The 13,462-nt window shown below is 35.4% G+C and overlaps 1 protein-coding gene across 1 annotated transcript; it reads right to left on the reverse strand.

Moving 5' to 3' along the window:
- Positions 1-861: 861 nt before the first annotated feature.
- On the reverse strand, positions 862-8,908 carry LOC128223060 (neuronal acetylcholine receptor subunit alpha-6-like). Its single transcript, XM_052932298.1, has 6 exons — positions 8,751-8,908; positions 5,694-5,850; positions 5,052-5,203; positions 4,513-4,641; positions 3,427-3,525; positions 862-1,693 (listed from the first exon to the last, which is right to left on the reverse strand). Exons 1-6 carry the CDS (start codon positions 8,760-8,762, stop codon positions 989-991), a joined length of 1,254 nt encoding a protein of 417 aa, XP_052788258.1. The 5' UTR covers positions 8,763-8,908; the 3' UTR covers positions 862-988.
- Positions 8,909-13,462: the final 4,554 nt, after the last annotated feature.

Raw genomic sequence — 13,462 nt, forward strand, 5'->3', positions numbered from 1 at the left:
TTGGCGGTACACAAACAGAGGTGATCAGAGTTTGGTGGTACACAAACAGAGGTGATTAGAGATTGGCGGTACAAAAACACAGGTGATCAGAGGTTGGTGGTACACAAACACAGGTGATCAGAGGTTGGTGGTACACAAACACAGGTGATCAGAGGTTGGTGGTACTCAAACACATGTGATTAGAGGTTAATGGTACAGAAGAACAGGTGATCAGAGGTTGGTTGTACACAAACAGAGGTGATCAGAGGTTGGTGGTACACAAACACATGTGATCAGAGGATGGTGGTACACAAACAGGTGATAAGAGGATGGCGGTACACAAACAGAGGTGATCAGATGATGGCGGTATAGAAACACAGGTGATCAAATGATGGCGGTACACAAACACAGGTAATCAGAGGTTGGCGATATACAAACAGAGGTGATCAGAGATTGGCGGTACACAGACAGAGGTGATTAGAGGTTGTTGGAACACAAACCGAGGTGATCAGAGGTTGGTGGTACACAAACAGAGGTGATCAGAGTTTGGCGATACACAAACAGAGGTGATCAGAGTTTGGCGGTACATAAACACAGGTGATCAGAGATTGGTGGTATTCAAACAATCAAATACACTTTGTCGAAATTGACTAATAAATATATAAATATTGAAATATATATTATAATAACTTTACAGAAAAAACAATTCGAAAGTGATCGAATGATATGTGCGTTAATAAGATTGTCTGTATATTGTTTACTTTCAGATTCGAAACATAATAAGCATGACAGAACACTCAAACGTAAGAGACCCAAAAATGACAATCTGTTTAAATATTTTTCATTTTTATTTGTTTTGACAATATTTTCATCGTGCACACATTCGTAAACACCTTCATAATTGGATATTCCATCAGACTGGCGATTTTTCGAAACGTTGGATATCTCGAGCTTTCGAGTAAGTCATCGAATAATCGCTAGTCTACTTTGTGAATTTGGTTGTTGTGATCTAGTTACTTGACGCCAATGTAAAAGTGATAACGGCAGATAGTAACAAAACACTTGTAAAAAACACAAACAATACCACATCTAGAAAGTTTACAACTTCTTTCCAGGTAAACTCTGGTTCAACTAGTTCCTGATCATTGTTATGTAAAACTTTCTTATCAAAGCCTGTTTTCACCTCTTCGTTAGGGCATTCGATTGGCGCAACTTCAACACTAGTTCGCCGACAGGTACGACACTTAAAAACTCGCATAACTGAAGCAAACCACCGAGGAACCTTCACCTCCTCCCCGAAGCTATTTAGTCGCAACATACCTAGGGCAATGAATGTTATCAAAGTACTAGTGACTGTCTGAACTATGAGAAACACTGAAATTATCGCGACTGAGTCGGAATTCTGCGGCAGAGTGGAGGACACGATCGTCAAAAATACAGCGAACGCGAGAAACACCGTCATTGCGTAGCTGGCCTTTTCTCCACTCTCGCACGGCAGCAAGAACACGCAAATATTCAAGATGGCCAGCATGGTTATAGGTAGAATAACCGACAGGATAAAGTACAGAGGTTTACGTTCTATTGTTAGCGTAAAGCTTATCGTGGCCTCGTATGTTTCGACGTCGACGGTCCAACTCGTGTTAACAACACTCCAGGCGGAGTTCTCCTGGAAATTCCACAGCTCGATACCTTTTGCCCCGCTCAGCATATTCACCTAAAATGTGAATAAAACTAAAACATGTATATAACATATCATGTGGGCTACTAAATGCGCTGTCGGGATACCTTAATACTTTTATTATCATAATAAACGCTACCCGCAAATGCGCTGTAGGAGATAACGAAACGCTTTTTTACTTGATAAAAGGCGTTTGATCCACTGTTTACTAAACCGGTTGATATTATGTTTTTGATACCCAACGTAAATACAATTGTTTTTGCACTATTATATGTCTTTACCTTTGCCAATGGAATATCCCCAAGGTACCCGGATGAAGCAAAAATAAATAGCGCTTAGCATTACCGTCGAATAACCCGTAGGGCAATAAAATAACTGCATTGTGAATGAAATTAGATCCCATAGGATTAAAAAGTAAATTAATCTAAAACTTATTTCATCCTGTTCAATGGTATTCTTTGATTTGCGGGCCAAGTGATCTAGGATACGTTATAATTAATTTCTATTCAATAAGCTTTCAATGACACAAAACCTGAGATTACGTTTATGTTCATGAATCTGTATAAAATAACAAAGGTGAAATAATACACCCAGATGTCAAATACATTTAGCACTTTTTCATAATTATGATATCTCCATTTTAATCAAATGTTTTGGTAAACGACCGTTTTATTTTCGATTTCTCGTTCGGCCTAAAGAAAAAAAAGGGGGGGGGAATGTGTTGCCTTGGCCCACCCTTACGTCAGTTATAATTACAAGAGAATATATCTGGCCCGAATTTGGGCGGAGGTTGAGGTCGACAGGTTATATTTACAACCTGCCAGATCTTAAAAATGGTCTCAACAAGGAATGAAATAATATACTTTAAGACGTCATAAGACGTTATGTTCGGTCCATGCGTTCTACTTTTTATTGATTCTATTGGAACGCGCCAATTTTTTTCGAAAATGCATGTAAACCAGTCATATAAGACTGCTGACAAAATATCAGATCGCAGATTTTAATATCTTAATTAAGAAAGAAGAAGATTTTTAATGTATTTTTCTCGAACCGTTTGTCACGCTTTTAGCCATAAAACATTATTTTTCAAACGGAAATATTGATATCTATGATCTGATATTTTGTCAGCAGCCTTAAACTATGGATTTCAGATATGTGCTTATTCCAAGACAAAAAAGTTGTAAAAACGGTAAATCTGCAAGAGTGCAGTTTTTGAGCGGTTTCTGAACTATTGGATACGAGGAGAATACAAGTGGAGCATTGCGCTACAGCTTCTAGTTTTCAGGTTTGGACATCCGTGGGGTTTCTTATTGGCCTCTTAGAAAGCCTGTATCATTGTGATACAGACGGAAGTTGGTCAAAGCTATAGAATTAGAACTGTGGGTTTCACTGATATATTTAGAGATTGGTTTATGAACGTTTTATGTTCTGGTCATGTTGAAAAAAGTGTAGGTGCTGTGCAAATTTCTTCTTGAACCATAATAATACATATTTAAATTTTGGGGACAAGGCCGTCCAAGAATAGGTTTATAGGTACATTTAAGGTAGCGTGGCCAAGCTAGTTTGGGAAGAAACGTAACACAGCATCGTTCAGCGCGTTTTGTTCAACCTTAATGGAAGCATAATGAGAAACCGCGTTCTTTAAAAAACATAGTCAGCGAGCAAGTATTGTATGGAAAATAAACTGACGAAACTAAATTATACTCAATTATTATTTGTCAAGTAAGTGTATTTACTAAATAGATATACCGTTTGGCTTGCGTGTATACCTGGTCTTTAGTGTAACTCCATGCCTGGAACTGCAAGTTGCAAGTCTGCCTGTCGAAAGGGAAGTACGTTATGTCCATGGAACATGTTGTCTGAAAAACCTGCCAACATATTTTATTAAATTATCATTAAGGGTTTGAATACATAAAGGCTGAGCATGTGCCTATTACTTGTATAATATACGTACAGTTGTATATGAATACTATAATGAAAAATACAGGGGCAAAGCCAGAAGTCGAAAATTCAAAAATAATCCCTGTTTAGGGGCACAATGAGAGTGCACAGACGACAACGAACTATAAACACAGACATATTAACTAAATCTATAGTTTTTATGCTTTGAATTTTGCAGGCTTAACAGAGGAAAGGGCAGCTGCCTTTTGTAAACCTTCACGATTACGCTGGTAAATGTCTTTGTTAAATTCCGGTGGCCGTGTGCCAGCTTATTTATACTAGCACTCGGGCTTTGCCCATTCGGCGAATGCTCCGTTAAGATTGTTAGTCATTTTAGGTTTTTTGGAGCATAGTGCACAGACAGAATGTAACCGTGGTTAGAGCAACCCTCCTAGTTCTTTAACGTACACCACTGTATAGCACTGTCACACGGGGCCCCCATTTAACGTCCCTCCCGGAAGACGATAATTATGTTTTAGTGATGCGATGGGGAATCGAACCTGCGACCCCTGGATTGATAGTCAAGTGTGTTACGACTAGACCAGGGATACGCCACCAATTTTATAATTCTGGTTAATTCTTTGGATTTGCCATAGTAAACCAAAACGTGTTATTATTGGTCAATATGTATCCAATAATTAACATTGACCAGTCAAATTACTTACATTTGCAAACAAACCGAAAACATAACCTGTGGATAACGTATGAACGTTTTATACAATTACTGCTTAATGTTTTTAACATTCATAATAGAAATCAGTATTAGTCCAAAACAAACCAGATTTTAAAATGTTGCGAAAACAAACTTGCCTGCAGGTTTGAGTGTTTTATAGATTGTCTTAAATCCTATTTAGGTAACATTATAAGCAATTCGGGTTAACGAAGCTTGTGGTAATATATTAATTCCGTATTACCTGAAACGGGTACCAATTCATGCTACCATCATGAAAGTTCTCAATGTTAAGCTCATTCACTCCAAGCGATTTGTAATCCAGATACGAGTTTTTCAGCGCAATGTCCGGTTTCCAAACCTCGTTCTGGAGAGAAAAAGTTAAAAAAAGATTGGCTTTATTTTAAATCGACAAGACAATTGCAGACAATGTTATACTAGTGTGAGTATAACAGGGTGTATATAACTAAGTAGGTACAATTCTATTGTTGTATACATTCAAGTACTTCATAAACAAATGAGGGCTATTTTACAATTTGTCTGCCACTTTGTTCTGATTTAAGCCTAATCCTTAGTCTTAACCGATATAAACCTAACCATAACTCATTTAAACGATCAACTTCCTTAAAGGCCCAACTTATGAAATGTCTTGCATGATACCCCCAGCTGACCAACCCCAGTTTATATCCCCCCTTTTGAGATACATGTGCATGAGGTTAAAACAAAGCAATTTAGGTGGTGGAAAAATATTAATTGTAGCCATTGAACTAAGTTAAACTGTGGCCAATGGTAGAGGTCGATGCCTCCATGATCACTCGGGGTCCACTGTAGGAATGCGTCTTTCCAATTCACCGACAAGAATCCTGTGGTTTTGAGCGTTTCGGTGGTCTCGCTCAACTCGTTAATGGCCAGAAGGTAAAATTCGATATACACATCTGTAAGGGACAAGTAAATTTGCATGTGTTTCCGATACCTAAAGGAGTAGCTAGACCAAAATATCCAAATAGCAACATACGGGTATTCAATTTGATCAACATATTAATACCGTGCCAAATCAAGCTTAAGGTCCATAATGATGCGTTTTTGCTCTCTATTATTTTGCGCGACCTCCCTCGACTCCAGGTTTAGACCAGCTTCGCGAGGAGTAATCAGTGCAAATCAGTTGACTTACATGTAAAATAAAATCCATGGCAAACATGGCATATTTACACATATAATTATGTCGCGAGATCATTTTTCGCGACTTCCATGGACTTCTTGTCTTGTGTTAACGTCGGCTATACCGAATGGCTTTAGTCATCGCAGAAGTTTCCCTAGGTTTAAAATTCACGACTTAATTGGATCGCCTCAAATCAAAATGGCCCTTAGGCCTTACGAAAGGAAGACAATCTACAACATTTATATTTTTTATTTCTTAAGACAAACCTATGGCAGCGGACTGGTCATTTGTAGGCCGAATCCTGTGGTCATATGCATTGGTAGTAAAAAGCTTCGTGCGCAACCCCTTAGCGTCATTTCCGTCCTGACACTGACATAACGTCATCAGATTTGCAATCGTCAGAATGGTCGTCAAAGAGTTCGCCTAGTAAAAATAAGATGGTTACCACAGTTTTACTTAAGCAAAAACATGCAAGTAAACGGGCAAATGACATCGAAATATTAAACATTTGTTAATAATATTAAACAGTAACTGTGTTGCTGTCGCCGATGCTGCTGCTGCTGCTGCTGCTGATGATGATGATGACGACGGTGGTGTAGATGCTGGTGGTGGTGGTGATGGTGGTGGTGATGATGGTGGTGATGATGATGATGATGATGATGATGATGATGATGATGATGATGATGAAAATGATGATAATGATGATGATGATGAGGAGGAGGAATCTGCAAGAACACTTTGTTATCCTAGCGAAAAATCGGGTTAGTTTCACTGCAAAGCTGTTCACGACTAATCGCATTCTGACTTCTGATTTGCTGATGGAAAGGTCACCAAAATAACCTCTCGTGTTTGAACTGGCAAACTGGCCTAATGGCAAAGCGTTACTATTTTATGATTTTAATCAGATTAATGATTATAATGGTTATACTATACATATAAACATATTCCTTACTTTGAACATTTCTACTTCGTGTACAGTGGCTCACCAACAATTATTTGTTCTACAACATGATTTAATACCGTAATCCTAAGCCAAAACACTAGGAAAACTCAACTGCGCAAAATAGGTTTTGGGGTACAAAACACACACAGTCACATTAACAGTAAGCAAAACTGCAAGCGGCTGTTAAAACCTTTGGGTTTAAAATTTTTGTTTCATCAAATGTTGAAATATGCCAGTTCATCTATAATTAAATGTTAATAATATTAAATCAACAAATACGCATGCTAGTGTTTCTTCAATCTCCATTAGTTACAAAAGCATTTTAAAGTCCCGATGATTACTTAATTACTTAATTAATTACTTGATTGTCTAATATTTATCAAGTATTGAATTGTCGTTAACCATAACCTGCTTTTATATTCAAAATAACAAATTCACCACGTACAAGAAATAACAAGACCTTGGTATTGATAACGGAATAGGGATAGAAAACCAAGTTTTGTTATTAATACTCCATTTTGTCCGCAGTGAAGTGTATACAGTACGATAGTAGACGGAACCCCTTAACATAGATGAGACAAACACTGTTATAAAGTTGATGGGCTACCGTTGTTGTTGATAGTGCTATTTTTGTTGCTACTGTTTCTGCTGTTTTTGATGTTGTTATTGAGGCTGTGGTTGTTTTTTGTTGTTGTTGCTATGGTTGTTGTTGTTGTGGTTGTATAATATTATTGATATCATCATCATATTTTTAATAATAATAATATTTTTTTTCCATTTATATAGTTATTATATATAATATCATTATTATTTTACTTTTTTTATTATTATCAAATATTATTATTATTATTATCATTATTATTATTATTATTATTATTATTATTATAACTATTATTATTATTATTATTATTATTATTATTATTATTATTATTATTATTATTATTATAACTATTATTATTATTATTATAACTATTATTATTATTATTATTATTATCATTTTTATTATTATTATTATTATTATTATTAGTATTATTAGTATTAGTATTATTAGTATTATTTTTATTATTATTACTGGATAGTTACATTAGTATCTCTACTCTCTCTTTCTCTATTTAAATCACGCTAGATAGGCCGACTAGTGTCGAAGATAAAGAGTATATTTACCAATTTTATATAAATTTGGTCATGATCCGGATCAAACTGGATCATATTCTTAATTGAATTATATTAAACTCATTTAAACATTTTGTGGATCGAAGATTCGAACGTTAACAAGATTTGATCCTATTCCTTTCTTTACAAAATTGTATTTCCGTTCATTGTATTAAAAACGATCTCTCCTGTAAACTTGTGTATGAACTGTATTGCATTGTATAACCAATTGATGTCAAAATCTTCATGATTATATTCAATAGGTTCATAGTAAGACATCGAATACGCCATTCTAAATAAAAAGCCTGTGTCTGAAATCGTGGTAATAATGTCTTTTATGTTTTTTGCTATTCAAAAGTTCATAAGCAAGTACACTTATATTTACCTTTCTTTTTTTGAGGGATTTAATATACAAAATGCACTTACATCAATATTAAAAAGTTGAAATAATTTAGGGGATATGGTAAACCTATCGGTAGCAAAATACATATACAGTAATGTAATGATACTGATATATAAATTACTTTGGTGATTTTTTTTTCGAATCAACATGCAGCCATACAAGTTTTACAGTGTTAATTCCATCCGACTTAACAAGCATAGACGCTTTAAACCAAAAAAATAATATACAACCTTTAAGCAGTACTTTCACAGATTGAACATGTTGACAACATTTTTATTTTTTGTCTTGGAACGAGCCAATCTTTGCGAAAACCCATGGAAACCAATCATGTAAGATTGCTGGCAAAAAATCAGATCACAGACTGTTATATTTAAGTTCCATTAAACATTAATTTTCGAACGGAAATATGAAAATCTACGATCTGTTTTTTTGTCAGCAATCTTATATCATTGGTTTGCAGATATTTACGCAATAATTTGCTCTTTCAAAGACAAAAAATTAAAAAGTTGTCAAAATGGTCTATCTGTGAGAGTGCAAGTCTGCGACGTTCGTTAAGGTTTTGTAGGGCCAGACATCGATTTTGCTAAGTTCGCGTGAACTGTAAACAAAATATTTCTTACAAAGATATGAACAGATTGAGATGTAAATGAATCATTTAAAAATGTAACATAAAATTAATAAAATAAATTAGTTTCAACTGTTCTTATTATTCGACCAATAATTAATACTACCAGATTTCAAAAAGTTTAAAAAAATATAATAGTCAACCTAAAACACGTGCGCATGTCCCTTTATCACACACAACGTTGAAATAAAAAATCTTACCGTATTGGTCATGTTTGAAGATATAAAGATTCTTCTCCGACTGTGATAAAAGTAACACGTGTTCCGATTTATTCCATTTCAATTGTGCGACACTTCTTGTTTCTGCAAATTACCGCACCGACATAGTATTCAGGTTTGCTAATTATTGGACATTTCCTCTGATCACCGCTTGAAAGCCTTCTGACAATGTATCTTAAAACGGCTGCTATAAAGAGGTCACTAACGGATACCAATGGATAGATACCTCAACTTTTATAGATTCTTTTATAACCTCAAGACTGATTTTTAAAGGACAAAATACAAAAGCTCCAATGAAGAAATTTAAAGGCTGGAAGAACAGAATATCGATCCAGCCATGTTAGCAAACATTAATTAATATGATATACGATACGCATGCTATTTAAACCAAACATTTTTGTTGATTGTGTGGTTAATTGTATTTTTATTGCTTTTTACATGATTCTATATTTCGTATATCTATAAATTGTGTTTACGACAATGGCACGCCGCACGACAATGGCACGCCGCGCTGAAGTAATTAGAAACTAAACAAGACAATAAAAAGAGACAAAAAAGAAAGTATACTAAAATTTTATTTGATCAAATATAAATGGTATGAACTCTATCGCCTATGAAAATAAAGACTGGTCTTTAGATAGAAATTAATGTTTACGTGGTATTGGTTAAAGATTGTTAGTACATCTTTAAAAGACGAATGATACAACTCAGTTTGTGTGGTCTACATTGTATTGTTTTAACTACCTGCTCACTGGACCATTCAGTGTTTATAGCTACCGCTTCGCCTGATTAAGTCCAATAATGGCTGGCTGCTGATTTACTGTAATAAATGTATTGGAATATTTGCGTCTAACTGCCTTCTCTTAGGACAAAATATTATGTTAACCACTAATTTTCATTGATGGACATAAGGATTTCAAATGTTTTGCAATATCTGTTTACATTTTTTTCGTGATTAACCGTTTAATTTCTTACATGCAACGTTTCTCTATTTAATTTTGGCAAACTTTAAATTAAAAATCACGTTGTTAAAATGGTCAGTCGAAAATTTCCATGCGAGAACTGAACGATTTTGGTGTTGTCCAACACGATCAATTTGACACAGGAAAGGTATGTCTTCTATCTCTACGAGACGCTTCTTAACAATTCCAAACAGTGACTGACCACCTTTCATATATTTGTTTGCACGACACATATGGCAGCCTCTATTGAAACTCAGTATTGACTATAAATTTGCTATTTTTCTGCACTGGGGAAATGGCAACCATTCATTACCAGATTCTCATCAAACCAACTAGTGACCATGAATGCCGAACGGTCTACAACAAGCACATGGCAACCATTCCCTACCAACCTCTAAACAAAGCCACACAGCGACCATCATTTGCCAATATTTTTGCACCTCGTAAATGGCAACCATTCCCTTCAAATGTCTCAACAAACCTCCGTTAAGACCATTATTTGAATATATTTTTTGACCCCGCACATGGCAACCATTTCTTATCAATCTTTCAAAAAACCAACACAGCGAACACTATTAACCCATGTTTTTGCACACTGCCAATGGCAATCATTCCTTGCCATTACTTCAACACACCTACAATGCGACTACTACTTGCCTATATCACTGCACCCCGCACAAGGAGACCATTCAATGTCGTCCCTTCAACACACCCTAAATGCAACTACAATAAGCCTATGTTACTGCACCCCGCACATGGCGACTTTTTATTCACCTTTCAACAAGCCTTCATAGTTACCATGAGTTGGCTATGTTTGTGCACCCTACAAACAGCTACCAATTCTTGCCAACGTCATAAAACCAACCAACCAGCTACCATTATTTGCTTATGTGTATGCACCCTGCAAACCGATACTAATCGTTATCAACATCTTACCAATAAACCAACCAGCTACCATCATTTGCCTTTGTTTGTCCAAACTGCAAACGGCTACTTATGCTTCCGGGCGTCTCAAAAACAACCCAGACTAGCTACCATCACTTGCCTATGTTTGTACACACTGCAAACGGTCACTTATGCTTCTGGTCGTCTTAAAAACAACCCAAACCAGATATCATTGTTTGCCTATGTTTGTACACCGTGCAAACAGTTACCAATCCTTGCCTAATGCTTTGTTTTTAAAACGAACCACTTATCATCATCTGCCTTTGTTTTTGCACCCTGCAAACGGCTACTTATACTCGCCAACGTCTTGAAAACAAGCCAGCCAGCTATCATTATTTCCCTATGTGTCTGCAGTCCGTAAACAACAAACATTGTTGGACAATAACTTATCAAACCAAAAAGGGGCCATGATTTCCCTTTATTTATGTACATTCTCTAAACAAAATCTCACAGGGACTTCTATTTGCATTATAGTTGCAGGTCGCATGTGACAATCATACCCTGCCAATCTTACCGAAAAGACACACACCAAACATTCCTTGTCAATGTTTCTGCCACCCGCGCACTGCAAACATTCCTTGTCAATGTTTCTGCCACCCGCGCACTGCAAACATTCCTTGTCAATATTTTAACATACCATATCACAGGGACCGCTACTTTTCCTTATATTGCAACCACTATATATTTCAATATCTCAAAGAACCCTCACAGCAACCATAATTTCCCTATATGTATTTACAACGTACATTATAACCAATATTTAACAATGTCTGGTTGCATTACACCGGTGATGTTTTGATGAATACGGCCATATCTTACTGTTGAATGACGAATAATCCAAGGCAGAATATACCTCCTCAACAGTTGAGGAAAATTTCCGATCAATAATTTGGGTGATTCTCTTTCAGTATGTCCGATCGGACACAATTGTCACCTAATTTGTCGATTTACCTCCTGATCTGGAAATATTGTCAAATTACTGTCATAAAGGGATTTTTTGTCAATTTATGACCGATCGGGAATCTATTGTAAATTTACTGACCGACCGGGAACTATTCCCCCATGTTAAAAGCCATATTCTTGTTCATATGTACATTATTTGTGTATGAAATGTAATAATACAACACATGTTTACACTGAAAGGTCATAATCTTCCTTAAATAGAAATCATTGATCACATTTAACAGGGAAACACTTTGAATGGAAATTGTCTCTATTTTATGGAGTTTGCAATAAGCAAATATATAACATGAAGATAAACTATACTTTATCTTTTTTTATATTTACTCTTTTCAATTATTCTAAAGTGGCATTCGATGATTAAAATTTGCTGTTTTGTGACTGTCCTTTTCTTGACAGACACTTCGTGTTTCACTGACACTTACAGATCTGTTGAGGTGATATAACGTTTGAGTCTCAAGTTTATTGTCGTTCGGGCTCAATTGCCTGGTGTCTCTAGGCAGGGTTATTGTCTTATTTGTTTGACCTCTTGGCGTGTCCTTGGAAATTTTATTTGTATTGTATTAACATAAAAACACTTTTAAACCAATGTTAGTGAAAACCCACAACACATATTCGAGACCATGCCCCAAATATTACAAAAAAAACTCAGGTTAAATCTCAAACTCAATCTCAACTCATTTTACCGCATAAAAGCAAAGAATGATTCAAAACCGTGTATGTTTCCCTTCTTTTGGAGTATTTAATTTTGCTCATACAAACACGTTGTCACTATTTCAAAGAGAGAAGCATAAACTTGAGTTGTACTCAATTACATTCTTTGCTGTATATGTTTTTCTTGGAATTCGAAATAAACGTTTTCAATCAACATTTTCTATGAGAGACGGTCTTTCAAAAATGTGAAACATCATCAAATTTGAATTACCTTTGATATATTAATGTATATTGTATGTGATAAAATTAGATTTAGATTGCATAAGAGTAATTGCGTTAGCATTTTTGTGATATTGAGTCCCATGTCGATACTGGTAACACAGGTTTATAATACTTACTTTTCTTAATTACAAATCAATGTCTCAGAGGTGGATTTTTTTTTGGTGTCGGGTTTGTCGCTGTAGTTTCAAGTGCGTTATTTACAATACTTTAGTTATATTGCCTATTTTGTAAGTATTCTTCATCTAATGGATTCAACATCGTCACCATAGCGTGACATAAACGCATGTAACATATACTCATAAAAGAGGTTACAACGCTTTTTCCAAACTTGTTGTTGTTGTTGTTATGTAATTGTTGTTATTGTTTCTTCATTAGTTGCTGTGTTGTTGTTGTTGTTGTTGTACATGTATTTATATAGATGATATTTTTAAAAGGGGGGAATGGGGTTAGGACATTTATGCTTTTTACCCCTCGTCGTCATTCTTAAAATTTTGGGCTGGAAATGATAAACGAGCAAGTTCTTTTGACAAATTTTGTTTTCCATGCAGCCTCTACCACGTTGCTGTATACGTAAATATGCATTATAAATATACAGTATTGCTTGTGCATCGATACGAAAAATGTAGTGTTAAATCCAATACTCAATAATATGGTAGTTATACAGATAGTGGGCTCATAATTTTAATCATCAAATCGTACTTTTCTTTTATTCAATGCAAACATACAAACATATAGCTACAACTATTACGACATTCTATAGAAGCTATATATATATTTTATAATACTTATATGAAAAACTACAGAAACAAATTCAGCAGTCGAAAGTTTAAACATAAATCCCCGTTCACTGGCACAAAGTCAACGCCAATCACATAGATTGAAAAAACACAC

The sequence above is a fragment of the Mya arenaria genome, chromosome 17 (assembly GCF_026914265.1).
Source record: "Mya arenaria isolate MELC-2E11 chromosome 17, ASM2691426v1".
NCBI classification, from domain to species: domain Eukaryota; kingdom Metazoa; phylum Mollusca; class Bivalvia; order Myida; family Myidae; genus Mya; species Mya arenaria.

Bases quoted from the DNA above. Each gene is read 5' to 3' on its own strand.
- LOC128223060 (XM_052932298.1), bottom strand. The intron at 4,642-5,051 runs CCACAGTTTAAC...TTAACTTTTTCT, and splicing joins GCATCGACCTCTACCATTGG to CTCCAGAACGAGGTTTGGAA. The intron at 3,526-4,512 runs GTAATACGGAAT...ATATGTTGGCAG, and splicing joins TGAATTGGTACCCGTTTCAG to GTTTTTCAGACAACATGTTC.